The 25,864-nt window shown below is 42.6% G+C and overlaps 1 protein-coding gene across 31 annotated transcripts in view; it reads left to right on the top strand.

The window, feature by feature from the left end:
- The window catches only part of WDR27 (WD repeat domain 27), a 167,303-nt gene that overhangs the window by 154 nt on the left and 141,285 nt on the right, over positions 1-25,864 (top strand). For 6 of the 31 annotated variants that reach the window (XR_011504810.1, XR_011504701.1, XR_011504708.1 and 3 more), the window contains exons 1-3: positions 7-437; positions 14,599-14,794; positions 21,667-21,808. Coding sequence is in view for 15 of the 31 variants with exons in the window: in XM_070513582.1 (XP_070369683.1) it covers positions 14,606-14,794; positions 21,667-21,808 (331 nt within the window). In the remaining 16 variants the exon portion in view is untranslated. Of the gene's footprint in view, positions 1-4; positions 438-14,598; positions 14,795-21,666; positions 21,809-25,864 lie in introns of those variants that run through there. The other 25 variants (XR_011504820.1, XM_070513535.1, XM_070513649.1 and 22 more) reach the window with 17 other exon arrangements.

The following is a 25,864-nucleotide window of genomic DNA, read 5'->3' on the forward strand; positions in this document are numbered from 1 at the left end:
GGGAGCGACGGGCCTCCGGGCTCTCGCGAGAACGGCGAGAGGGGCGGGGGCGCTAAGAGGCGGAGAGCTCGTAACCAGGGCGACGGGACGGGGGCGGGGCGCAGGCCCTACGCTCTCGGATGCTCACCTGACTGCGCATCCACGTCGCAGGTCCCCAGGTGAGAGGCAGGTGCGCCCGAGGGAGCCTCGTCCGGGCACCTGTTCCCTGTCCTGTGCTCACCTGACTGAGCGTCCACCTCGCGGGTGCCCAGGTGAGAGGCAGGTGCGTCTGAGGGAGCCTCGTCAGGGCACCTGTTCCCTGTCCTGTGCTCACCTGACTGAGCGTCCACCTCGCAGGTCCCCAGGTGAGAGGCAGGAGCACCGGAAGGAGCCTCGTCAGGGCACCTGTTCCCTGTCCTGTGCTCACCTGACTGAGCGTCCACCTCGCAGGTCCCCAGGTGAGAGGCAGGTGTGCCCGAGGGAGCCTCGTCCGGGCACCTGTTCCCTGTTCTCTTTTCCTCTTAAGAACATGGTATTTTTTTAAATGCTTCTAAAAGAGGCTTCAAGATGGAGTTGTATTTATATTCAGAATTTATTTTCTTAATTTAGAATATGGTGTTAAGAGGCACCTATTGGCGATTGAAAAGAGATTTCCCTAGGAAACATTATGTGCATTTTAGTGTCACACTTTTGTGTTGATTTCAATTCTTGTGTTTCATTTAGAACCTGCTGAATCATGTTTGTGGAAACAAGTGGCGTGTAAATATGAAAAACATGCAATGACCCTTGTGGCCATTTCTATAGAACCTGAACTTTGTCAAGTAGTTACAAAACTTGTGGGTTGGTCAGGATGTAACGGAGATTGACATGTATTGGGTTAAAGAGCGTGTATGTTGCCACATTGACGTGGTACGTTTGCAGTCACTTATGGGTGCGTAAAACTGGCATGAGGATATATGGCTGATTACATTTTTGGGGTTGATTTGCCTGAAGTTGGGCGAAGCTGCATCCAGGTGGGTAGTGATGCACTGGTCTTGGGCTAATGATGGAGATGGCACTAGTGGGTCTCAATCCCTTCTCCTGCAGAAAGTATCTGGGTACAGGTCTGATACCCCCATGAAACTAGGCAGTTCCTGAGTGTAACTATGCATTTTATTTCTCTGTTAAGAATGCATATCAGACTGGAATACAAGAGAGTGGATACAACACAGGCATACATCTGGATCTGTTTTGAATCATTAAAAAAGGAAATGATTTTAAAACATCAGTATAACTGTTATTAGTAGTCAATGATTTGTGCTTACCTATTAAGACACAGGCACAAAAGTCAAAATCTGTGGCCTGGAAGTCAGTCTGGCCAACAGAAAGAGGATATTGATTTTTGTTGTTGTTGTTATTAAACCAGCTAAATATAAAGAGTAGTATTACCTTTTAAAATGTTTAATAATTTAGGAAAGAACTTAAAGACAGACATACCTGGGTATAATTTTGTACTGTTTCCAAACCTCTGTTGTCAGTTCTTACTCCATTTTATACTCGTTATACCTTCAGGATAGCTAGAGTTACAACTTCTCTCCTGTTCTGGCTGATGTGGAGAACTTTATATCTTCTTTTGCTACAAAATAAACCATTAAAGGTACTTTAATTATGGTGCTATTTATCACTTTACTACAGGAGCTCAACATGCTGTCCAACCACCATGTTACGTTTTCCTAACTCAAGAATAAAACAGCACATTTCTGGCTTGCTTAGCTGCTAAAAGAGAAAGATTATGATCTTTTCTAATCAGAAGGGGGTAATTTCTCTTTCTAAAAGTATACAGATACACATATATACATAGAAAAAACCCAGAAGGAGATGCACAGGGTTTTAACAGTGTTGCCCCTTGAGTAGTAGAGAAGAATTATTTTTTTTTTCTTGTATGGATTTTCTAACTTTGTACAATTCACATGCATTGCTTCTGAATCAATAAAAAGGTCTTGAATGTACAGCCTCCAGTTTTCTGGGATCACTGTCTGCTTTGTGTTTACTGACTCAAATTTAAAACTATGGTCTCTCCAGCAGCCACTTGTCACTACGTTTTCCTGAAGTGCTTACATAGTCTTAGATACACTAGAATCTTATTAAAAAAAAAAAAAACTTTAGTGTATCCTCTGAGACTTGTTCCTATGCATGCATATCAGACTCTTACATTGTTTTCTCCTGGGGAATGTGCAGCCTGGAGAGGAGGTGGGTGGGGAGGGAAAGTTCAACTGTATTATTTCTGCATTATTCAAGTGCTTTGCACTGTATTGCTTTTGTAAGCAAAAAAGTGAAACCATTTATATCAGTGAGGGTAGACTAGTGCCGTGGCAAACAACCTTGACAGTTGTATCTTTCTCACACAGTCCTATGTGGCTGCTCAAGTAGGATCACACTCTTAAGCATCAGAGACCTCTTCCATCTTGTGGTTCCCTCTTCCCTAGGCTCTCCAAATCCTCTCCATTTAGCCAGTGGGTGGGGGAAGAGAAGAGAGAATCATGTATGGGAGGGTTTTAGGGGCTACATTACTTATGCCCACCTACTGCCTGTCCCTGCTGCCATGGCCAGAGCTCAGCTGCGTGGTGGCACCTAGCTGCAAGGGAAGCTGCACCATGTAGTTTCCAGAAGGAAAGGGAATGAATTGTTGAACAAGGGGCAGTACCTGTCATTGCCTCCTTTCTTGTGACCAGACATCTGCTTCTCTCTTGAGTCCACATGGAGAACCCATCTCCCCAAGGCACACATCTAGTTGTGGCATCCAGTGTGACACAGAGCATCTCCCAGCATGGCACAGTTCTCTCCATCAGGCCCGGATATGGTTCCTTATGGTCCTGGGACCTATGAACTAAAAAGAAAGGCTATCTTCTCCCCCACCAAAGCACAGGGTTTAAATGTGACCAGGGTTATTGTAACAGAATCTCCCCTTCATAAGGGACATTGGTCCATAGTGACGCTGAAATCTGGTGGGTTGATCTAATTAGATTTAGATCCAACTTAAATCCTATTAGACCCTGACTCTGCTGCCTTGACCCTCCTCTTGTATGTTGTTGGTCCTACCCTCAGGCCTCTTCCCTCCATGGCCTCATCTGAAGGGGTCAGTGAGATGATGCTGCCCTCAGAGATGCCATGGTCCACCTCCTGCACCGATGAAGAAGGGCCCAAAGATGCTCAGTCTTAAGCAGCCAGCATGTCTTTATCTGTTGCTCCATGTTTCTGTGGCCTCTTGGCTCTCTTAAGAGCACGGTGGGCCCTGGTCTGTCCATCCAGTCAGCTGAACGTGCCAGCTAGCAACTCTGTAATCCTGCCGACTTAAGCTTTCAAGGCTTTTATTTTTCTTTTTGTATACTTGCCCTCTTGTCTGTCTTGGAACTGAAAGGCTGGTACCTGGAGGTTATATGGAACTGAAGGCTTAAGTGGGAAGGCAACCATCCTTGATGTGGTTTCAGGTCTTACATTCAAGCCTTTAATCCATTTTGAGTTAATTTTTGTATATGGTATAAGCTAATGGGCTACTTCCATTCTTTTGCACTTGGCTGTCCAGTTTTCCCAGCACTGTTTATTTAAGAGACTTTCCTTTCTCCGGTGTATGTTTTTGGCTCCTTTGTGGAAGATTAGCTATCCATAGATGTATGGTTTTATTTCTGGGCTTTCAATTCTGTCCCATTGATCTTTGCATCTGTTTTTGTACCAGTACCATGCTGTTTTGATTACTATAGCTTTGTAGTATACTTTGAAGACAGAAGCATCTTTGAAGATGCTTCCGGCTTTATTCTTTTTTCTCAGGATTGTTTTGGCTATTTGAGGTCTTTTGTAGTTCCATTTAAATTTTAGTATTCTTTGTTCTAGTTCCCTAAAGAATGTCATTGGGATTCTGATTGAGATTGAAATGAGTCTGTAGATTGCTTTAGGTAATATGGACATTTTAACTATGTTTATTCTAATCCATGTGCATGGGATATCTTTCCATTTCTTTATGTCTTCTTCAGTTTCTTTCAATAATGTCTTATGGTTTTCAGTATATAGGTCTTTCACCTCCTTGGTTAAATTTATTCCTAGTTATTTTATTCTTTTTGTTGCGATTGTAAATGAGATTGTATTCTTGAGTTCTCTTTTTGATAGTTCATTATTAGAGTATAGAAATGCAACTGGTTTTGGTAAGTTGATTTTATACCTTGCAACTTTGCTGTAGTTGACTATTTTCAATAGTTTTCTAATGGATTCTTTAGGGTTTTCTATATATACAATCACGTCATCACGTCATCTGCAAACAGCAAGAGTTTTACTTCTTTCTTTCCAATTTTGGCCCCTTTTATTTCTTTTTCTTGCCTAGTTGCTCTGTCCAAAACCTCCAGTACTATGTTGAATAAGACTGATGAGACTGGGCACCCTTATCTTGTTCCTGTTCTCAGAGGGATGGCTTTCAGTTTTTTATTGTTGAGTGTGATGGTGGCCATGGGTTTGTCATATATGGCCTTTATTATGTTGAGGTACTTCCCTTCTATACCCATTTTATTGAGAATTTTTATCATAAATGGATGTTGGATCTTGTCAAATGCTTTCTCTGTATCTATTGAGATGATCATATGGTTTTTATTCCTCAATTGGTTAATGTGGTCTATCACATTCATTGATTCATGGATGTTGAACCATCCCTGTGTCCCTGATATAAATCTCACTTGATCATGGTGTATGATCCTTTTGCTGTATTGCTGTAATTTGTTTGCCAATATTTTGTTGAGGATTTTTGCATCTATGTTCATCAGTGGTACTGGCCTATAATTTTCCTTCTTTGTGTTGTCCTTGTCTGGTTTTGGGATCAGGATGATGTTGGCTTCATAGAATGAATTAGGAAGCATTCCATCTTCTTCAGTTTTTTGGAATAGTTTGAGAAGGATAGATATTAAATCTTTGAATGTTTGGTAGAATTCTCCAGAGAAGCCATCTGGTCCTGGACTTTTATTTTTTGGGAAGTTTTTGATTACCATTTCAATATCTTTACTTGTGATCAGTCCATTCACATTCTCTATTTCTTCTTGATTCAGTTTTAGAAAGTTGTATGAGTCTAACAATTTATCCATCTCTTCTAGGTCATTAAGTTTATTGGTGTCTAGCTTTTCATAGTATTCTCTTATAACCCTTCATATTTCTGTGGTGTCTGTTGTAATTTCTCCTCTTTCATTTCTGATTATATTCATTTTGGCCTTCTCTAATTTTCTTCTTGGTGTGTCTGGCTAAGTGTTTGTCAGTTTTGTTTATCTTCTCAAAGAACCAGCTCTTAGTTTCATTGATCCTTTCTACTGCTTTTTTTGGTTTCTGTTTCATTTATTTCTGCTCACATTTTTATTATTTCCCTCCTTCTGCTGACTTTGGACTTTGTTCATTCTTTTCTAGTTCTGTGAGGTGTAGTTTAAGATCACTTATTTGACATTTTTCTTGTTTGTTGAGATAGGCCTGTATTGGCATGAATTTCCCTCTTAGAACTGCCTTTGCTGCATCCCATAAGAGTTGGTATGTTTTGTTTTCATTTTCATTTGTCTCCAGATACTTTTTGATTTCTTCATTGATCCACTGGTTGTTCAGTAGCATGATGTTTAGTCTCCACATATTTGTGACTTTCCCAGCTTTTTTCTTGTAGTTTATTTCTAGTTTCATAGCATTATGGTCAGAAAAGATGCTTGATATGATTTCAGTCTTCCTAAATTTATTGAGGCTTTCCTTGTTTCCCAACACATGGTCTGTTTTTGAGAATGTTCCATGTGCACTTGAGAAGAATGTGTATTCTGCTGTTTTTGCATGGCATGTTCTTTATAAACCTATTAAGTCCATCTGGTTTAGTTTTTCACTTAATTCCACTATTTCCTTGTTGATTTCCTGTCTGGATTATCTATCCATTGAGGTAAGTGGGTGTTGACATCCCCTACTGTTATTGTCTTGCAGTTAATTTCTTCTTTTTGATCTGTTAATAGTTGCTTTATGTACTTTGGTGCTCCTGTGTGAGGTGCATATATATTCACAAGTGTTATGTCCTTTTGGTGGAATTTCCCTTTTATCATTATATACTGCCCCTCTTTGTCTCTCATTGTCTTTTTTTATCTTGAAGTCCACTTTGTCTAATGTAAGTATGCAACACCTGCTTTCTTTTGTTCGCCATTAGCTTAGAGTATTGTCTTCCATCCCTTCACTCTAAGCTTATGTTTGTCTTTGGAGCTGAGAAGTATTTCCTGAAGGCAGCATATTATTGGGTCTTGTTTTTTAATCCATCCAGCCCCTCTGTGTCTTTTGATTGGAGCATTCCATCCGTTTACATTTAGAGTGATGATTGATATATGAGGGCTTAATGCTGCCATTTTATCTCGTTTTCTGGTTGTTCTATATTTCCGGTTTCTTTTGCCTTGTATTTCTGTCTGCCATTTCAGTTTGGCGATTTTCTATGAAGGTTTTCTCTTTATTTATCACTTGTGTCTCTGTTCTAATTATTTGTTTAGTGGTTACCGTGAGGTTTCTACCAAAGCTCTCATAGAAGAGATAGCCCATTTTCAGATAGCCTCTTTTCCCCATTACCTAAGCAGGTTCTGTCCTTCTCCTCTCCCCATCTAAGCACTTGTCACAGATTATTCTGTTTTGCATTGTGAGTTGTGACTAAAATGAAGTCTTTATAGTTATTTTTGATGCTTTCCTTCCCTTTATCTTTAATGTTATAATTAAGTGTTTACTAACTTGTTCTGATAGAGAGGTGCAATTTTCTGATTTTGTCTGTCTGTCTGTCTCCTTGCTCAAGGCTTTTTAAACCTTCGACCTTTTTTTTCCAGTATGAGGGCCTTCTTGATCATTTCTTGTTGGGTGGGGGTCTTGTGGCAATGAACTCCCTCAGCTTTTGTTTATCTGGGAAAGTTTTTATTTCTCCATCATATCTGAAGGATAGTTTCACTGGATAGAGTATTCTTGGCTGAAAGTTTTTGTATTTCAAGATTTCAAATATATCATTCCACCCTCTCCTAGTCTGTGAGGTTTGTGCTGAGAAGTCCACTGAAAGCCTGATAGGGGTTCCTTTGTAGGTTATTATTTTCTGCCTTGCTGCCATTAATATTTTTTGTCATTGATTTTTGCCAGTTTTACTAATATATGTCTTAGAGAAGGTTTTTGCATTGATGCAATTAAGACTTCCATTGGCTTCATTTATTTGTAATTCCATTTCCTTCCCCAGCTTTGGGAAATTCTCAGCTATTATTTCTTTGAACAAGCTCTCTGCTCCTTTCTCCCTCACTTCTCCCTCTTGAATACCCATAATCCTTATGTTGTATTTCCTAATTGAGTAGGATACTTTTCAGAGAATTTCTTCATTTTTTTTTTTTAAGTCTTAGGTCTCTCTCCTCCTCCACCTGAAGCATTTTTGTATTTCTGTTCTCTCAATTACTAATTCTCTCCTCCACAACATCAGCTCTGTTTTTTAAGGTCTCTAGATCATTTTTTATCTCATTCATTTTGTTCATTGCTAGCATTTCGGTTTCATAATCTTTTAGAGTTTCGGTCTCTTTTATGAAGAATTCCTTCTGCTCATTACTTTTGTTCCTGAGTTCATTAACCTGTCCTTCTGAATTTTCTTGTAACTTGTTGAGTTCCTTTATGACAACTATTTTGATTCTCTGTCATTTAGATTGTAGATTTCTGTGACTTCAGGATTGATTTCTAGAGACTTGTTATTTTCCTTCTGGTCTGGAGTGTTAATGTATTTCTTCATGGTGTTTGATGAAGGGGACCTTTGCTGGTTTATAGTGATAGCAGCTGCTTACAGATTCCACCTGCCACCACTGGGGTGGGGGCAGAGCTGTGTTTTCTGAACCTGCCACATCTGCTGGAAGTTGTGCTGATAGGGCTCGACTGTGTCTGCCTGCTGGCTGCCACCACTGCTTGGTGGGTCACACACACAGGTGTAGACACTCTGGTGCAGATCCACTGCTCTGGCTGACTGGCCGAGTTGGTGGTCCAGGTGGGAGAGACACTATTTTTGTGTGTGCATGAGCCCATTCTGCACTCACTGGTGGCCCACCTGGGCTGCTGGGCTTGGTGGGGGCACCCATGCAGTGGCTGAGCCATCTCAGTGTGGTAGAGTCCCATGAGCTGGGATGCAGCTCTGAAGGAGAAAGTGTTCACATGGAAGCCTGCCTGTTCTCCAACCTCCTCTTAGAGTCATGTGCCAGCCACTGTCCATGGACCCATGACCTAGATTCCTGCTGCTGGGGAGCGGGAGGAGATCTACTCACCTCCTTCCACTGCTTCCTGGGGATCCAGTACCCCCACCTTCAGACGTATGGCTGTGTGGATCTCTCAAACTTCCCACTGTGCTGTGAGGGTATCCTCTGTTGGTCAATGAATGTCCTTTGAGTGCATCTTAGTGAGGAGTGACCAAGGGAATAGCTCACTCCACTGTGATGCTGACATTGCAGTGTTCTTACTTTTAATGTGCCGGCTCGGCCAGCTCTTCTGCCTTCACAAGCCACCATCATGATTCATGAAGGAGATGGCAGGCTCTCCTGGAGGAGCCTTGTTGACCCAGAGCAGAGTGTCTGGTATCTTCTTTCCCTGATTGTCTCTTGTTCCAGCCCCTCCGAGCTAAGCATAATAAGCTTGGGGCCCACTGGGGACAAGGCCAGCCTGCCTTGGTGCCACTTGTCTCACTGGGCCATCCATGGATGCTGCTGCTATTCTGCAGTTTTCTAGAAAGAGCCATGCCCAAGAGGACTGCCAAGGAGCAGGGATATGGCAGGAAGAGGCATTGTGGTTTCTTGTGCCATATGGGGGAACAGCAGGTTGTCTGAGGTCCCTCTGGGACCCAGCACCACACACAAGGAGAAGGGCATGTGTCTGCCCCACAGACACGGATGTAAAGCCAGGCAGAGTACCTTGGACCCTTCACCACCTCTTGCCCCACATCCCACTGCCACCTGCCCTCCCGGCCTGGTGAGCAGACCCTCCCCTGTGGTACCTTGATGGGGGCCAGGCTGGAAGGAGGGGAGACACTTTGAAATGGGTGAAACACTTACATTCTGATTTAGCTCACATTTTAACACACAAAAGAGATAAAGGAATTTCAGCTGGGGGAAGGGAAACAAGACAAGATGGGTTTACAAAGTAGTGGTGGAAGCACATTTTCTTCCCGCCTGGGCACTGGGGGTTCACATGGTTGAGAACAGACCACAGGGGTCTGACCAAAGCAGTTGTGAATTTTAATTTACCCTTTAGTGTCACTTCCTCTCTGTCTTCTTGGGTTGACTTTCCCCATTTCCTGCCCTCTTCTCCTACCGTCTCCTCAAGCCCCCAGCACTGTCATATGAGGACAGACCAGCCCTGACAATGGACGCCTCCCTGGTCATCCAAGTGGATTCTCCATGAAATGAAGAACTTGGGCTTCTCGGAGGCCCTGCAGGTCCCTGAGTGAATTCTGCATCTGTGATTTTAAATAGGTGTTTTCTTCAAGAGGACCCGCCCACAAAATTCAGTAAACTGAGAGCCCACAATCATGCACCTATGCTGGTGTGAAGCAAAATTTACTCTTTTCAAATTATTATGACCCATACAGTACTTTGATATCAACCACACTGCATCATAGTGATTGTGCACGTCCTCGTTGTTCCTTTAAATGTGCAACATAGCTACAGATTTCAGCCTCATAAGTATGATGGTTTCCTGGCTGCAGGATAATGGGTTTTAGGCCTTTTCTCATTTGTTTGTAATAGCTTTGTAAATGTTAAGGATGTTAAGTCTTTGTCTTTATTGTTGCAGATTTTTCACTGTTTTCTATTTGTTTTTGACTTTTAGTGGTGTTTTGTAACCCGCAATCCATCTGGAATTTGTTTTTGTTATTATTTCCCAAGTGATTATCTAGTCCTTGAACAATTAAAATGATTTGTTTCTCAAAGCTCAAGGTAATCTTCCTCCACACTTTGTCGCAGTTAAGCTCGAGTCCTGTCCTGGGGTTCCTGCTTAAGCAGGATTTCTGGAAGCCTGTTGGGTAGAAAATTAGTTGGGATGGCCTGCGGCTCAAAGCAAAGGAAAACTAAAACTATGTCCCAGGAAAGTCTGCAGGGAGCTGAGCATTTGGTGCAGGGGGTGAGCAAGTGCTCTCAAGTCAGAACAAGAGGAGTGAGTAGGACTGAGCTGGCCGGGCTCTCCCGAGAGGCTGTGTGTGGGCAGCCCTGAGCCTGGTCACCTGCAGTGGTTGGCCGTCTGGATATGCTTTGGCAGGGACGCAAGCCACTTAGAGCAGCTGTGAGCAGCTGGGCAGGGATGTCATGCGAGTCTGTCTGACTGCAACCCTGAGCTCCTCCCTCAGCACGTTGCCCTCATGGCTGATGCTCTCAGCTCAAATGGAACTGTGAGGTCTCATCCAAGGACCAGTCTTCCGTGTGGGCTGCAGTAGAGAGGCCACCGATGAGGAGTCAGAAATGCAAAGGCTAGTTGTCTCGATTCTGCTAACTAGTTGTATCACTTACCAACCTCTCTGATTTTGGTTTTCACCTGCAAAATGGGAAAAAAAAATATTTAACAACTTTACAGGGTTAATGTGAGAATTAAATGATATAATGGTTTTATCGATATACACAAATGTACTTGATAATACCTGTGAAAGCAATTTGTAAACTGTAAGTTGGTATACAAATACTATTATTTGCAAATCATGGTGCTAAATTCTATAGGGATCACAGAAGAGATTAAGACAGTCCTTGTGCACAGAAGTTTATGTTGAAAAAATAAGACAAAATCTAATCACAGTTTGATGGGTGGATTCTTAAATATTTTGAAACAATTATGACTTTAGATATATTCTTTCATCTGTTTCCTAAGATAGTTTATGCCTGTAGGAAGCTGTGGGGGGAGGCCCCGTAGCTTTGTTCCATCCCGTTGGGCACTTTCAGCCATCACCTACCACGTGCCCGCCACGGAACTGAGTACTCATTACTTTAAAATTGTAAAATCTGCAGAGCAAATCATCATAGCTTTAAAACACTTAGCTATTTTTTATATGAAGCTCACCACTGTGTCTTGTCAAATGTAAAATAAATAAGTAAAACCAAACCAAGCTTGTGAGTTGGAGAAGAATGTGCTTTAAAATATTCGACACGTGTTTTTGTCTTGTTTTTCTGCAAATACTGCAGAATCTCCAATTCCTTGAACATCTCCGATTTATTATGACAGAAAACATTGTTATGTGGCTCATCAGGCCTCTGATTGTGCTTCGAGAACCATGTCCATTACGTTTCCCCACCGGCCTGGTATCTTGGCCTTACAGATGCTACAATGAGAGTTTCTAGTCAGGTCTCCTGTTGAAAGTGCTTCCTGACTTCTTTTCCAATAGAATATATCAAGTAGGACATTTTGTTTTTCTTCTTTGTCTTCTTAAATTGTGACCACTGCATCTGCGGGCTTGGAAGTGATCCCAGCCACCCCACCCATCACCCAGGTGGTGGGTCCTGGCGGATCCACTCTCCATCTAGAGCTGTGACAGAACCCACCTGCCCCGTTTGGAAGCCCCAAACAGTTTTTCCCTCTCTGCAGTCCCTGCAAACACTGGTGCCATCTGACCCAGGGTCGCACAGCTAGAGATTGCAGCCCAGGGGCCTGACCCACTGTGACACAGCTACAGATTGCAGCCCAGGGGCCTGACCTAGTGTCACAAAGCTAGCGATTGCAACCCAGGAACATAATCCAGGGAAACACAGCTAGAGATGGCAACCCAGGAGCCTGATCCAAGGTCACACAGCTAGAGATTGCAGCCCAGGGGTCTGCTCCGGGATCGCACAGCTAGAGATTGCAGCCCTGGGGCCTGACCCAGGGTCACACGCACAGCTAGAGATTGCAGCCCAGGGGCCTGATCTGGCTCCACGTCCTGCCTCTGAAGGGTAAACTGGGTCAGGGTGTGTGAAGGCTGAAGGAGTGGTGACAGCAAATGGAGGGGTGTGTGTGGTGCTCAGCTGGGACCTGAAGGGTAGGAAGAGGCCAGCAGGTAGAGAGCTCGAGGAGAACCCTAATGCCCTGAAGAGAGAAAAACCAGCTGTGTTCTAAGAACCAAGAGGAAGCCAGTGTGATGGAGGAAAGAGATCAAAGGAGGGAGGACCTGCGATGGGGCTGAGACTTGCTGCCTTGAGGAACACAGTGCAGGTTGGGACTTTATTCTTAGTGGGACGAGCAGCCAATGAGAGGCTGCCAGTCAGGACTGAGTGAGGAGGGTGCAGGTAGTCTGTTGTGTCTGCCCCTTCCTGCCATCCTCACTGCTGTCGTGGGGGTTCTAGGTCCACACATTCCTATGGAGGTGGGGGCTCCATGGGAGCTCCAGCCTGTGGGTCCTGGCCTGTTCCCCTCTGTGATGGGGAAGTCCCACCCCTGGCATCTGGCATTCACACCAGGTCAGTGTTTGCTGTTTCTTTTCACTGTTGGAATGTAATCAGCTAGTCCATTGTTTAGGACTCTCTGGTTGGAAATAACAGAATAGCCTAAAAAAAGGGATACTTCACCAAATTCAGGGCGTAAGGAGTAGAGCCAGACACTGGGAGCCGGTGGGCCTAGATTCCTGTGTTCTGCTTTCTTCTACTCTCTGACACCCACTCCTGCTCAACACTCCGAGGCAGAATCTGGTCTGCACCCAGCTTCCACGTTCTTTACCTTGGGGGTCTAATGGGATTCTGGCCCCAAAAGAGAGAACCATTGCGACTTGGGCAGATAATCCACTAGGTGACAGCAATAGATTGTTATTTTTAGGATTTGCGTGATCTTTCCCTTGCTGGGTGTTGAGGGCCAAAGCTGAAAGTCCCCTAGAAGAAAGTAAGGGTTGGGGCCTGGACTGGGTGTGAGGGGCAAGGGAAAGGAAGGAGTTAACCTTCACGGAAGCTTTCGTCCCTGGAAACTAGGAAAGTGGTCGTGCTGTCAAGAAATTGGAGATAGAAAATGTCTTCAGAGGACAGGAGGGCCATAGACCTGAGGGTGTGGGGTGATCTCCTGTTGTTCTTGCAGTGCCCACCTCCCAGGCTCCCTGAGCCACATCCCGTGGACATGGAGCTGGGGGTGTGGCCCTCTCTCGTCCCCACCCAAGTCCTTCTGGATTCTGACCACCTTGCGTGTTGCTGCCAGATTGATATGTGCATTTTCCTAAATGGCAGCTCTAGATTTCTCACCTCTTTGTTCAACAACCTTCAGTAGCTCTCTAATGAAAACTAAGCTTAAGTGTAAGCCCTTCTTTCTGGCCTGTTGTTTGCTGACCATGCCAGCCTCTCTCCACTGGACGATGATCTCTCCTCCTTCTTCTTACCCTCACCCCATCTCTGCTGGTCAATGTCCTCATAGTCTTCGTTGGTCTTAACTTCTACTTTCCCCATGAAACCTGTCCAGGCCTAATCCACACAACCAGCATGGTGACCAGATGGTTAGGTCCTTTGAGTCAACACAACCAGCGTGGTGACTGGATGGTTAAGTGCTCGCTCAGCACCTTGTTGCACAGCCGTGGCTGAGCTTTGAGTGTACCCAGTGCCTGGAAGGAGGTGTGAGGCAGAGCAGAGTCAAGGCTGACTCCAGGGCTGTTGCTCCATGTGTCTAGAAAGATCATGTTGGTGAAGTAATTGACTGTGAAGTGGGACAGAAGCCTGAAACATTTTTTATTTTTGTCACTGTTTTATTAATTTATGCTTTGTAAGACAGCCTGTGAATCAGTGATTATATAACCCGAGATAATTAACTTTAATGACATAGAATGTTGTGAAATAGTTGGATAAACCCCAGGTTAGCAACAGGAGATCTACATTATTATTTTTTTTAAAGAGATCCCTCTCTCTTCCTTTTCTTTTCTTTCTTTTTTTTTTTTTAAAGATTGGCACATGAGCAAATATCTGTTGCCAATCTTCTTTGTTTTGTATTTCTTCTCCCCAAAGCCCCCCAGTATATAGCTGTATATTCTAGTTGTAGGTCCTTCTGGTTGTGCTGTGTGGGACGTCACGTCAGTATGGCCTGATGAGCGGTGCTAAGTCCGCGGCCAGGATCTGAACTGGTGAAACCCCAGGCCACAGCAGAGTGTGAACTTAACCACTCTGCGGTGGGGCTGGACCCAGGAGATCCACATTCTAATTGCAGTTTATCACCAACTAATTTGCTTGGTCAATTTAGAAAGTAACTTTGTGTCTTAGCCATTGATAATAGAAATCGATTTCGGTAACAACTTTTTGAAGGTCCTGTTCAGTGCCGGTGCTGGACTTACGCCTTACAGAGCATCGTTTAATCTGCACAACGCCTCTGTGAGGTCGTTGCTCTCCCCATTTCCAGTTGGGAAGCAGACTCAGCAGGTCTAAGCAAGGTCTGTTAAGTGGAAATAGTGGGACTTGAATCATGGTCCATTTAATTTGAAACCTGTGAGAGGAGTGGAGCAGTCAGGAAACGGAACCCCAAGGATTTTCAGTGGTTTCTCTTGCTTTTCCTTGGGAGTGGGAGGGAGAGGTGAGTAAGTAGGTATGATGTGTTGTGTATGTGCGTAATCACACTAGTAATTGTTAATAACAGACTATTGTCTATGTTAAATATCAGACCCACAGGCATCTTGTATATACTCTGTCTTTTCAGGTTGAGGATGGAAGAACCACAAGAGATTTCCTCCACCAATGACAGCTGTGTAGGTGACATAGTCATAGAAAAATACCTGGTTGAGTCGAAGGAGCCCGCATCCCATGTGCAGCTTGCTTGCGGTGTGCAGCACTGTGCCTTCCCGTTAGATGGAAACCAGCTTTGCATATGGAACACCGAGGACCCTTCTCACCAGGTATCTGAAAAGTTGTGTGTGTTTCTTGTTAAGTCAAATGACACATAGAGCCTGCCATCACCTTGCCATTGCTCTGTTACTGTTTGGGTAACGTTACCCTCCATGGATTCAGCTACCAAGTACGGGAGAAAAATGTTAACAACAAACAAATCATTACATTAAGTTTTGATTTTTAGAAAATAAAGTTCTGGAATAACTTTATTAAAAAAATTCTTTGGTAAGAATATGAGCAAGAAAAGGTTCATTGTAACACAATCAAGATGAGTCGAACCTTTGTAGGTTTTTACTACAACACATTTAAGGAAGTTTGTTATGTTTATTGCAGAATCTTGTATGTCAAACTGATAGAGTTTTAATTTTTTTTTTTTGCTGAGGAAATTTTGCCCTGAGTTAACATCTGTGCTAGTCTTCCTCTATTTTGTATGTGGGTCTCCCCACAGCATGGCTGATGAGTGGAGTAGGTCTGCACCCGGGATCTGAACCTGCGAACCCAGGCCACTGAAGGGAAGTGCGTGGAACTTGAACCACTAGGCCACAGGGCCGGCCCCAACTGATAGAGTCTTAAAGACACCATTAGTTTTCATTCTAAAGCTTATTTCATGACTAATATCATTATCTGAACACTCTGAATAAGAACAGGTTTCATTGTACAAAATGAAAAGGTAAATTCTATGAATCTTTCTTGGCATTTGGATAATTTTTATCTACATTTTGGGCTTCAGGAATTTGAGAACAGTGATTACAGTTACATAGGAACAAAACTGTATTTACTTTGAAATTTTTCTTTGACTTTCAATCATACTGGCAATCACCTTACTGATGGTAGAAGCTATTCGTTATTAATAAAGGGAAATCTATATTTTGATTTTTTTCTCTGAGATAAGATCTACATTCAGATATCTGGCTGATCTCTCTCACTTTTTTAGTGAAGGAGAAAATACTTAGGAAAATGTGTCCTAGTTCTTGAGTGCACATAGCAGTGGTTGTAACAACGTGGATCCTGGGTAACCACCACCCAGGCTGGGCCTCCTCTCTATCAGTGCTCCCTTCTCTCCTCCCTAAAGGTCACTGTGTCTTGACTTCTAGGACTATGGGTTAGTTTTACTCTTCTTTTGTGCTGATTTCTTACATTCACCATTTTGTTTATGAGAGTCATCCACATTGTCCATTTTCATTACTGTGTAGTATTCCATTGTGTGGATAGACTATACTTTATCTATTCTGTTGTTGGTGGACATCTGTTTTGTTGCCATATTTTGACTGCTACAGGCATTCTTCATAGGCCTTTTGGTACACATATGTGTACAGCTGCTGAGTCATAGGGAATGCATATGTTTAGTTTACTAGATAATGCCAGAAAGATTTCCAAAGCACTTATGCCAACCTGTACTTCTTCAAATGGTGTAGGAGTTCCAGTTGATCCACACCCTCACCTGCATTTGGCCCTTTTAATTTTATCCCTCTGGTGGGTGTAGTGGTACTTAATGGTAATTTGCAATTCTCTGATGACTGATGGCTTTTAACACCTTTTTGCACACTTATTGGCCATTTGGACATTTTCTCTTTTTAATCTTTATAAAGATTAAATGATGTTTGTGTTCAATATCTTGCCATTTTTCTATTGGATTATCCATCTTTTTCCTATTGATTCAAAGGAGTTCTTGATGTATTCTAAATATAAAGTTTTAGATTAGTTTGCATTTTCTGGAGTTCTATATAAATGGAATGAGACAGTATTTACTCTTTTTGTCTGGCTTCTTTCATTTAGAGTAATTATTCTGAGACTTATCTACGTTGTTGCATGTGTCAATAGTTCATTCTTCTTTATCATTGAGTAGCGTTCCATTGTATGAATGCTCTGTGATTTGTTTATCCATTCTCCTGTTGGTGGACGTGTAGGTTCTTTTCGCTTTGATTATTATAAATAAAGTTGCTATGAATATTTGCATGTCTTTTGTTTTATAAATGTCAATGAGTTCAAGTTGGTTTATAGTATTCTTCAAGTCTTCTGTATTCTTGCTGACTTTGTGGCCACTGTTCTAACAATTATTGAGAGAGGCGTATTGAAATCTATGCCTCCAACTGTGAATTTGTGTATATCTCTTCCCTCAGTGTCATTCTATGTATTTTGAAGCTCTATTATTAAACATGTAAATCGTTAGTATTTTTATGTCTTCTTGATGAATTGATCCCATTAATATTATGAAGTGGCATTCTTTATCTCTGGTAATATTTCTTGTTCTGAAATTTTGGCTACTGTTTGCATCTTTTTTTTGTCTTTTAAGACTATTTTTTTTAAGAGCAGTTTTAGGTTCACAGCAAAATTATGAGGAAAGTACAGAGATCCCATATACTCTCTGCCTCCACACATATGCAGCCTCCCCCATTATCAACAGCCCCCACCAGATGGTACATTAGTTATAATTGATGAACCTATCAGCTGTATGAACAACTGACACATCATCGTCACCCAGCTGGTTCACTGGGTGTGGTACATTGGTTCACTCTTGCTGTTGTATATTCTTTGGTTTTGGACAAATGTGTAATGACATGTATCCACCATTATAGTATCATATGGAGTATTTCCACTGTCCCCAAAATCCTCTGTGTTCTGCCTCGTCATTCCTCCCTCTTCCCTAACCCCTGGCAACCACTGACCTCTCGTCTCCAGAGTTGTGCCTTTCCCAGAATGTCATAAAGTTGGAATCACACAGTCTGTAACCTTTTCATATTGGCTTCTTTTACGTAGTAATATGCATTTAAGTTTCCTCCATGACTTTTCATGACTTGATAGCTTATTTCTTTTTAGTGCTGAATAGTATTCTACTGTCTGGATGTACCGCAGCTTATTTATCCATTTACCTACGGAAGGATGTCTTGATTGCCTCCAAGTTTTGGCAGCTATGAATAAAGCTGCTATAAACATCAGTGTGCAAGCTTTTGCGTGGACATAAATCTTCAATTCATTTAGGTAAATACCAAGGAGCATGATTGCTGGATCATATGTTACGAGTATGTTTCATTTTGTAAGAAACCGCCAAACTGTCTTCCAAAGTGGCTGCACCCTTTTGCAATGTGTGAGAGTCCCTCTTGCTCCGCATCCTCACCATCATCTGGTGTTGTCAGTGTTCCAGATTTTGGCCATTCTGATAGGTGTGTAGCGGTCTCATTGCTGTTTTAATTTGCCTTTCCTTGATGACATATGATGTGGAGCATCTTTTCATATGCTTACTTGCCATCTGTATATCTTCTTTGGTGAAATGTCTGTTAAGGTCTTTGGCCTAATTTTTAACTGGGTTGTTTTTCTATTGTTGTATTTTAAGAATTCTTGGTGTACTTTGGATAACAGTCCTTGAGCAGATATGTATTTTGCAAATATTTTCTCCCAATCTGTAGTTTGTCTTTTTATTCTCTTAATAGTATCTTTTGTGAGGCAGAAAATTTTAATTTTACTGAAGTCCCAGCTTATCAATTCTTTCTTTGGTGGAGCATGCCTTTGGTGTATCTAAAAATTCATTGCCAAACTCAATTCACCTAGATTTTCCCCTAAATTATCTTGTAGGAGTTTATAGTATTGACTTTGCTCTTTTGTAAAAGATCAGTTGACTATATGTATGTGTCTATTTCTGACTCTCTATTCGCTTCTATTGATCTGTGTGTCTTTTCTTTCACCAACACCTCACAGTCCTGATTAGTGTAGCTTTATAGGAAGTCTTGAAGTCAGGTGGTGGCAGTCCTCCAATTTTGTTCTTCTTCTTCAATATTGTGGGGCTATTCTGGGTCTTTTGCCTCTCCATATAAACTCTAGAATCAGTCTGTCGATTTTCATTGGGATTGCATGAATCTGTGGATCAAGTTGGAAAGAACACACCTCTTGACACTATAGAGTCTTCCTAGCCATGCATTTAGTTGTTTGATTTCTTTCAACAGAGTTTTGTAGTTTTCCTCAGAGATCTTGTACATATTTTGTTAGATTTGTACCTAAGTATTTCATTATTTTGGGGTGCTAATGTAAATGGTATTGTGTTTTAAATGTCAAATTTCACAGGTTTATTCCTGATATAGACGAAAATGATGGACTTTTTAATATTAACTTTGTAACTTGCAACTTTGCGCTAATTGCTTAGTTTCAGGAGTTTTTTTTTTGTCAATTATTTTGGATTTTCCCTATAGAAGATTATGTTATCTGTGAGCAAAGACAGTTTTATTTCTTCCTTCCCAATCTGTATACCTTTTATTTCCTTTCTTCTCTTGTTGCATTAGCTAAGACTTTCAGTGTAGTGTTGAAAAGGAGTGGTGAGAGGGATCATGTTTGCCTTGTTCCTAATCGTAGTGGAACACTTCTGCTTTCTCACTTAATGGTGAGGTATGATGTTATGATAATATGATGTTAGCTGTAGGTTTTTTGTAGATATTCTTTATCAAGTTGGGGAAGTTCCCCTCTATTCCTAGTATACTGAGAATTTTTCATGAATTGGCGTTGGATTTTGTCAAAATGCTTTTTCTACATCTATTGATATGATCATGTAAGTTTTCCTCTTTAGCCTGTAGTAATGGATTATAGTAATTGGTTTTCAAATGTTGAATCAGCCTTGTATATCTGGAATAAATTTCACTTGGTCATGATGTATAATTCTTTTTATACATTGTTGGGTTTGATTTGCTAATATTTTGAATATTTTGTTGAAGATTTTGGCATCTATCTTCATGAGAGATATTGGTCCACAGTTTTCTTCTCTTGTAATATCTTTGTCTGCTTTTGGTATTAGATAAGGCTGGCTTCATGGAATGAGTTAGGAAGTAGTCCCTTTGTTTCTATCTTCTGAAAGAGGCTGTAGAGAATTGGTATAATTTTTCCTTAAATGTTTGGTAGAATTCACCATTGAACCTGGTGCTTTCTGCTTTGGAAGGTTATTAATTATTGGTTCATTTTCTTTAGTAGACATAGGCCTAGTCAAATCATCTATTTCTTTTTCTGCAACATCTAATCTGCTGTCAATCCTCTCAGTGTGTTTTTCATCTCTCATTCTAGTTTTCATCTCTCGAAGTTAGACTTGGGTCTTTTTAATATATTCGGTGCCTCTATTTAATTTTTTGAACATATGGAATAAAGTTATAATGACTGTTTTAACATCCTTATATAGCAATTCTAACATCTAGGTCAGTTCTGGGTTGGTTTCAAGGCCATCTGGACGGCATGTGGGTGTTTTCCATGGTGTCTTCTTTCTCTTGGTTTTTGACTGGATGATCTTGTCTCCTTGAATACCTGATTATTTTTGATTGATTGCTGGACATTACATATGAAAAAAAAGTACAGCTGGTTTGAGGCTCTGGATGATCTTAACTTCTTCCAGAGAGAGTTTGTTTGCTTCTGACAGCTGGCTGGCGAGGGCATCAGTGATCCCAGAAGACAGGTTTCAGCACCTGTGAGGGTTATTTTGTTTCATTTGGTCTGTTAGCCAACGGTGTGGAGCAACATGCCACTCCTCCACCTGGGTAGGTTGTATTCTTTTTTTAAAGCAGGAATTTATTAAAATCCATCCATAGGGTTTTAAAGGAAAAATGGATAGAGTCCTCGAGCTTGAGGCTATCGATTCTGTTCTCAGAAGTACTCTGTAAGGTGACAGAATTCTTGGTCCTTCTCCCAATAAGATGCTTCTGTTTATCCCCCTGAGAATGATGGATTTAATTACACCATTTTTGTGCCCTTAGCCCCATAAATATCTCAGCTTCTCAACTGCCTTTGCTGGAATTGTCAGAAATTGCCTTTTGATAGGTGTCTTCATGGGAGAAGTGGCCTCAGGTGCTGGGACCACTTCCCTCAGTTTTCTTTTCTGTGATCTTAATTTATTACTCCAAGATGCCTTAAAATATACATATATATGTTTGAAAATTTTGTCCATTTTTTTCTTGTCATTCTTGCCCGGAGGGTTGGTAACCATGAACTAGCCTGCCGTGACCAGGGTGGAGCTGTCCTTGTCCTCACGTTATCACACTGCCTCCTGTTTACGTACTTTCCACTTGTACGCACCTCTGCTTACCGTGGACCAGACAACCTCATCTACCCCGGTTCCAGCCCATCTTCCTCCTGCCGTCGTTCACCCAGGATTTCCCCTGTAACGCTGACTCCTCTGCTCCATCTCTCCACATCCGTTGGTCACCGAGTCTTCACTTTGTCATCTCCTCCCCGTCTCCAGCTCTGCTGCCTCATCCAGGCCTTTATTGCTTCTCCTTTGGAATGTTTTGGTCCTGCCGGGATCCCCTACTCTAGTCTCTGGTCTACACTTGCAACCATATTATGTCCTAGAAACTAAATCTGGCCATTGCTCGCCTCTGCTTGTACATTTTTGCTGGCTTCCGATTTCCTAGAGCTCTACTGAGACTCCTTACATGGTGGTCAGGCTGTTCATACCCCAGCCCCACCTCTCTCTCCCTTCATCTTGTTACTTTGCTTGCATCAGCAGTTTCTTTAACGTACCTTGCTTTCCCGGAGACCCGAATTCTCTCCTCTTCTTGTCAAATCCTTGTTATTTTCCTTATCCTTCAATATCCATCACAGCTGTTACCTCTTCTGGCATGCAGTGGGGATGCAATATGCATTTGTTAATTAATAAATAATGAAGAAATAGAGGGGTGAGGTCACCTGCATCGTTTTCCTAGTGTGCATTGCACGTGATACTGAGTAACAGTGAAATGGTTAACATGAGGGAATAATTTAGTAGTACATAAACAGGAATTTTAATAAATGATTAATAAATATGTTTGAAAAATTCATTCCATATAATTAGGTCTGAGGTTAGGTTGTTATGTTCTTTTGTTCTTTAAATGTTATCTATAATGTATGATGTTTTGTTTTTTTGTTAATTTTTCAGCGTCTAATCCTCAGAGGGCACCAGCAGCCAATTACTGCTGTGGCGTTTGGAAACACAGCGAATCCGCTTCTAATCTGTTCTGCATCACAAGACTGTGTTATAATGTGGAACCTGGATGAATGCAGAGAGAAAGTGCTTGAAGGTAAATGAAATTTAAAACACATTTTAAAGAATGTACAAAGGGAACAACTCATCCTTAGATACACTTGGTAGCATAAAGGAGTTTGGGATCATTTTTACTGCTTTATCCCTGAAACCGGACATCTAAGCTAGATGCACTATCTCGGAAGCACACCGGGCCATTCAGATCTACTGACCTTTGCTGTGTGTGAAGCTGATGTCAGAGGCTCATTAGTTTTTATCTTATGGATTTTCTTATTTTGAAATTTGTGATTTTTGCAGAACTCTGAAAACATGTAGGCAAGTTGAAATATTCTTTCCTTACAGAGACACAGTGGTTGGCAAATAAGCAAGTAAGGTGTTGACAGAAAACGTGGCAGGACACGTTTACGTGGTGTAATCTGAGGAGTTGATGTTTGAGCTGGAGGATGAGGGGAGCCCAGTGGAAGGGTCGGTGATGGGGAGTGGCACAGTGCTTGTTGGAACAGCTTTTTAGGCAGAGGGATCTGTCTGGGCTCGGCCCTCCTTGTGAAGAGCTTGACCTGTTGGAAGAGCTGAGAATGAGCCCATATGGTTGGAGCTTGGTGATGTTAGCAGAGATCCATCAGATGGAGCTGAAGAGTTAGGTGAGGACCACATTACAGAATTCGCATTTCATGCAGTTACATTGAGAATTTGTAGGATTACTCCAAAAATCAAATGTCAAGTGATCTTAGACAACAGCATATATAATAGTTTATACCCCACCTTCACTTAATTTGTAGTTTGAGCACTCCAATATCAGGGTATCACCACTGATATGTGCACATTGCATGTGTACTACATATATAGGTACCTGCACACACATGTATAGTACACACACATGTACTGTACATATGTGGGTACCCATACACACATGTATAGAACACACACGCATACGTGTACTGTACATATGTGGGTACCCATACACATGTATAGAACACACATGCATACGTGTACTGTACATATGTGGGTACCCATACACATGTATAGAACACACATGCATACGTGTACTGTACATATGTGGGTACCCATACACACATGTATAGAACACACATGCATACGTGTACTGTACATATGTGGGTACCCATACACATGTATAGAACACACATGCATACGTGTACTGTACATATGTGGGTACCCATACACACATGTATAGAACACACACGCATACGTGTACTGTACATATGTGGGTACCCATACACATGTATAGAACACACATGCATACGTGTACTGTACATATGTGGGTACCCATACACATGTATAGAACACACATGCATACGTGTACTGTACATATGTGGGTACCCATACACACATGTATAGAACACACATGCATACGTGTACTGTACATATGTGGGTACCCATACACATGTATAGAACACACATGCATACGTGTACTGTACATATGTGGGTACCCATACACACATGTATAGAACACACACGCATACGTGTACTGTACATATGTGGGTACCCATACACATGTATAGAACACACATGCATACGTGTACTGTACATATGTGGGTACCCATACACATGTATAGCACACACACATGCATACGTGTACTGTACATCTGTGGGTACCCATACACATGTATAGCACACACACGCATACGTGTACTGTACATATGTGGGTACCCATACACACATGTATAGAACACACACGCATACGTGTACTGTACATATGTGGGTACCCATACACATGTATAGAACACACACGCATACGTGTACTGTACATATGTGGGTACCCATACACATGTATAGAACACACATGCATACGTGTACTGTACATATGTGGGTACCCATACACATGTATAGAACACACATGCATACGTGTACTGTACATATGTGGGTACCCATACACATATATAGTACACACACACACACATGCATCCTACATATGTGGGTACCCATACACATATATAGTACACACAAGCACACATGCATCCTACATATGTGGGTTCCCATACACATGTATAGCACACACACACACACATGCATCCTACATATGTGGGTACCCATACACATATATAGCACACACACGCATACATGCATCCTACATATGTGGGTACCCATACACATATATAGCACACACACGCACACATGCATCCTACATATGTGGGTACCCATACACATATATAGCACACACATGCATACGTGTACTGTACATATGTGGGTACCCATACACACATGTATAGAACACACATGCATACGTGTACTGTACATATGTGGGTACCCATACACATGTATAGCACACACATGCATACGTGTACTGTACATATGTGGGTACCCATACACACATGTATAGAACACACATGCATACGTGTACTGTACATATGTGGGTACCCATACACATGTATAGCACACACATGCATACGTGTACTGTACATATGTGGGTACCCATACACATGTATAGCACACACACGCATATGCAGTATGCACACACATACCTATATAGTACATACTCAGGTACCTACACATGTATACGTATAGTACATACACACATACATATACAGTGCACATATGTGCATGCAACACACTTACGCGTGTGTGTATAATACACAGATGCATGCGTACACATGTGGGACACACAAGCATATATAGAGGCCACATAGTACAGGCACAGATACATGTGTTTATAGTGCATATGTACATACATACATATGTGCTACATAATATATAGCACCCACATACATAAGCACATGTGTGTATAGTAATGCACACGCACACATACACGCAATGCACACACGCACACATGCAGTACATGCCCATACGAGCACACGCGCATACATACGTAGCACACACACATTACACACATACACGTATGTAGTACACACATCCATATATATGCACACACACGTGCATGTGAATAGTGACCCACACGTTAGTTCTCTGCTCCCTGCAGAGGTCTTTGTAAATAGGCCGTCTTCCATGTTAGAAGGGGCTGTACTCCCAAAGTGTATTTTTAAGTTGCTCGTCAGAACCTCACGTGGACTTTGACGCGTGGTGGTCTCTGCCAGGACGGTGGGCAGAAGCTGAGCCCTGAGGCATGATGCTGACCCTCCTGTGGAACCCTGCATGGCGGGCATGCTGGAACTGCTCCTTGGGTCCCGCAGCTCTGCAGTGGGATCAGGACAAGCCCCTTCTATGCCTTGTACTTCAGGGCTATGGGGGAGGGTTTCCCATGAGCCGTAGGCCATCGGTGGCCGCTATGCGGCCAGGCAGGATCCAGCACAGCTAGGTTGGTTTGGGGGCCCACGTGGCTGGTGTGCTGCATAACGGCACCTGTATGTCCAGGAATGATTTGGGGTTGCTTTTGTACTGAGAACGTGGTCCATGACCAGTGGCCTCAGAGCACTGTGTCGTCGGGCGGTTTTCAGCCCTGGGATCCTGTTGGTCCCTTGTTCCCTGTCCCCTCTGCTGGCTCCTCCTCATCCTCCCACCTCCCAATGTGGGCATACCAGCTTTTCCTTCTCCCCATTAGAGAGCATTTCCACCCAACCCCCCCCCCCCCGCCCCCACCATGATGGCATCCAGCTCTCTAGGTTTTGGAAATGCAAATACACTGACAGCTGCCACCTCTGTTTGTGCTGAGCCCTCCCTCCCAGCCTCGGCCTCACGTGTGACCTGGCCCTGCACACGTCCTTGTGGATGTCTCATAGCATCGCCCACTTGCCTGTCTTGATCCGCCTTATCCCACAAGCTATCCTGCTCACCGTCTTCCTGCAGTGGTTCCGGGGAACCGTGGCGTCATCCCTCGTCCTCGCTCTCACACCCCATCCACCCATGGCAAACTCCATCTGCTTTTCCTTCAAAATATCTCCAAAGCCTGAGCACGTCTCACACCTGCACTGCCACTATGGAGGTTCAACCACCGGCAGCCTCTCCAGGATTGTTGCGCTGGCCTTCTACCTGCCTGCCTGCTCCACCTGCCCCTCCAGCCAGGCATTTTATTCTCAACTCAGCAGCCAGAGGGTCCAATTCTGGTCCCCAGTGGCCCTACTGGGACCTGCAGATCGGCCTGGAGATGTCCTCGTTGTGGTAGAGAGGCCCTGGAGGCCAA

This window comes from Equus asinus, chromosome 1 (assembly GCF_041296235.1).
Source record: "Equus asinus isolate D_3611 breed Donkey chromosome 1, EquAss-T2T_v2, whole genome shotgun sequence".
Taxonomy (NCBI): Eukaryota; Metazoa; Chordata; class Mammalia; order Perissodactyla; family Equidae; genus Equus; species Equus asinus.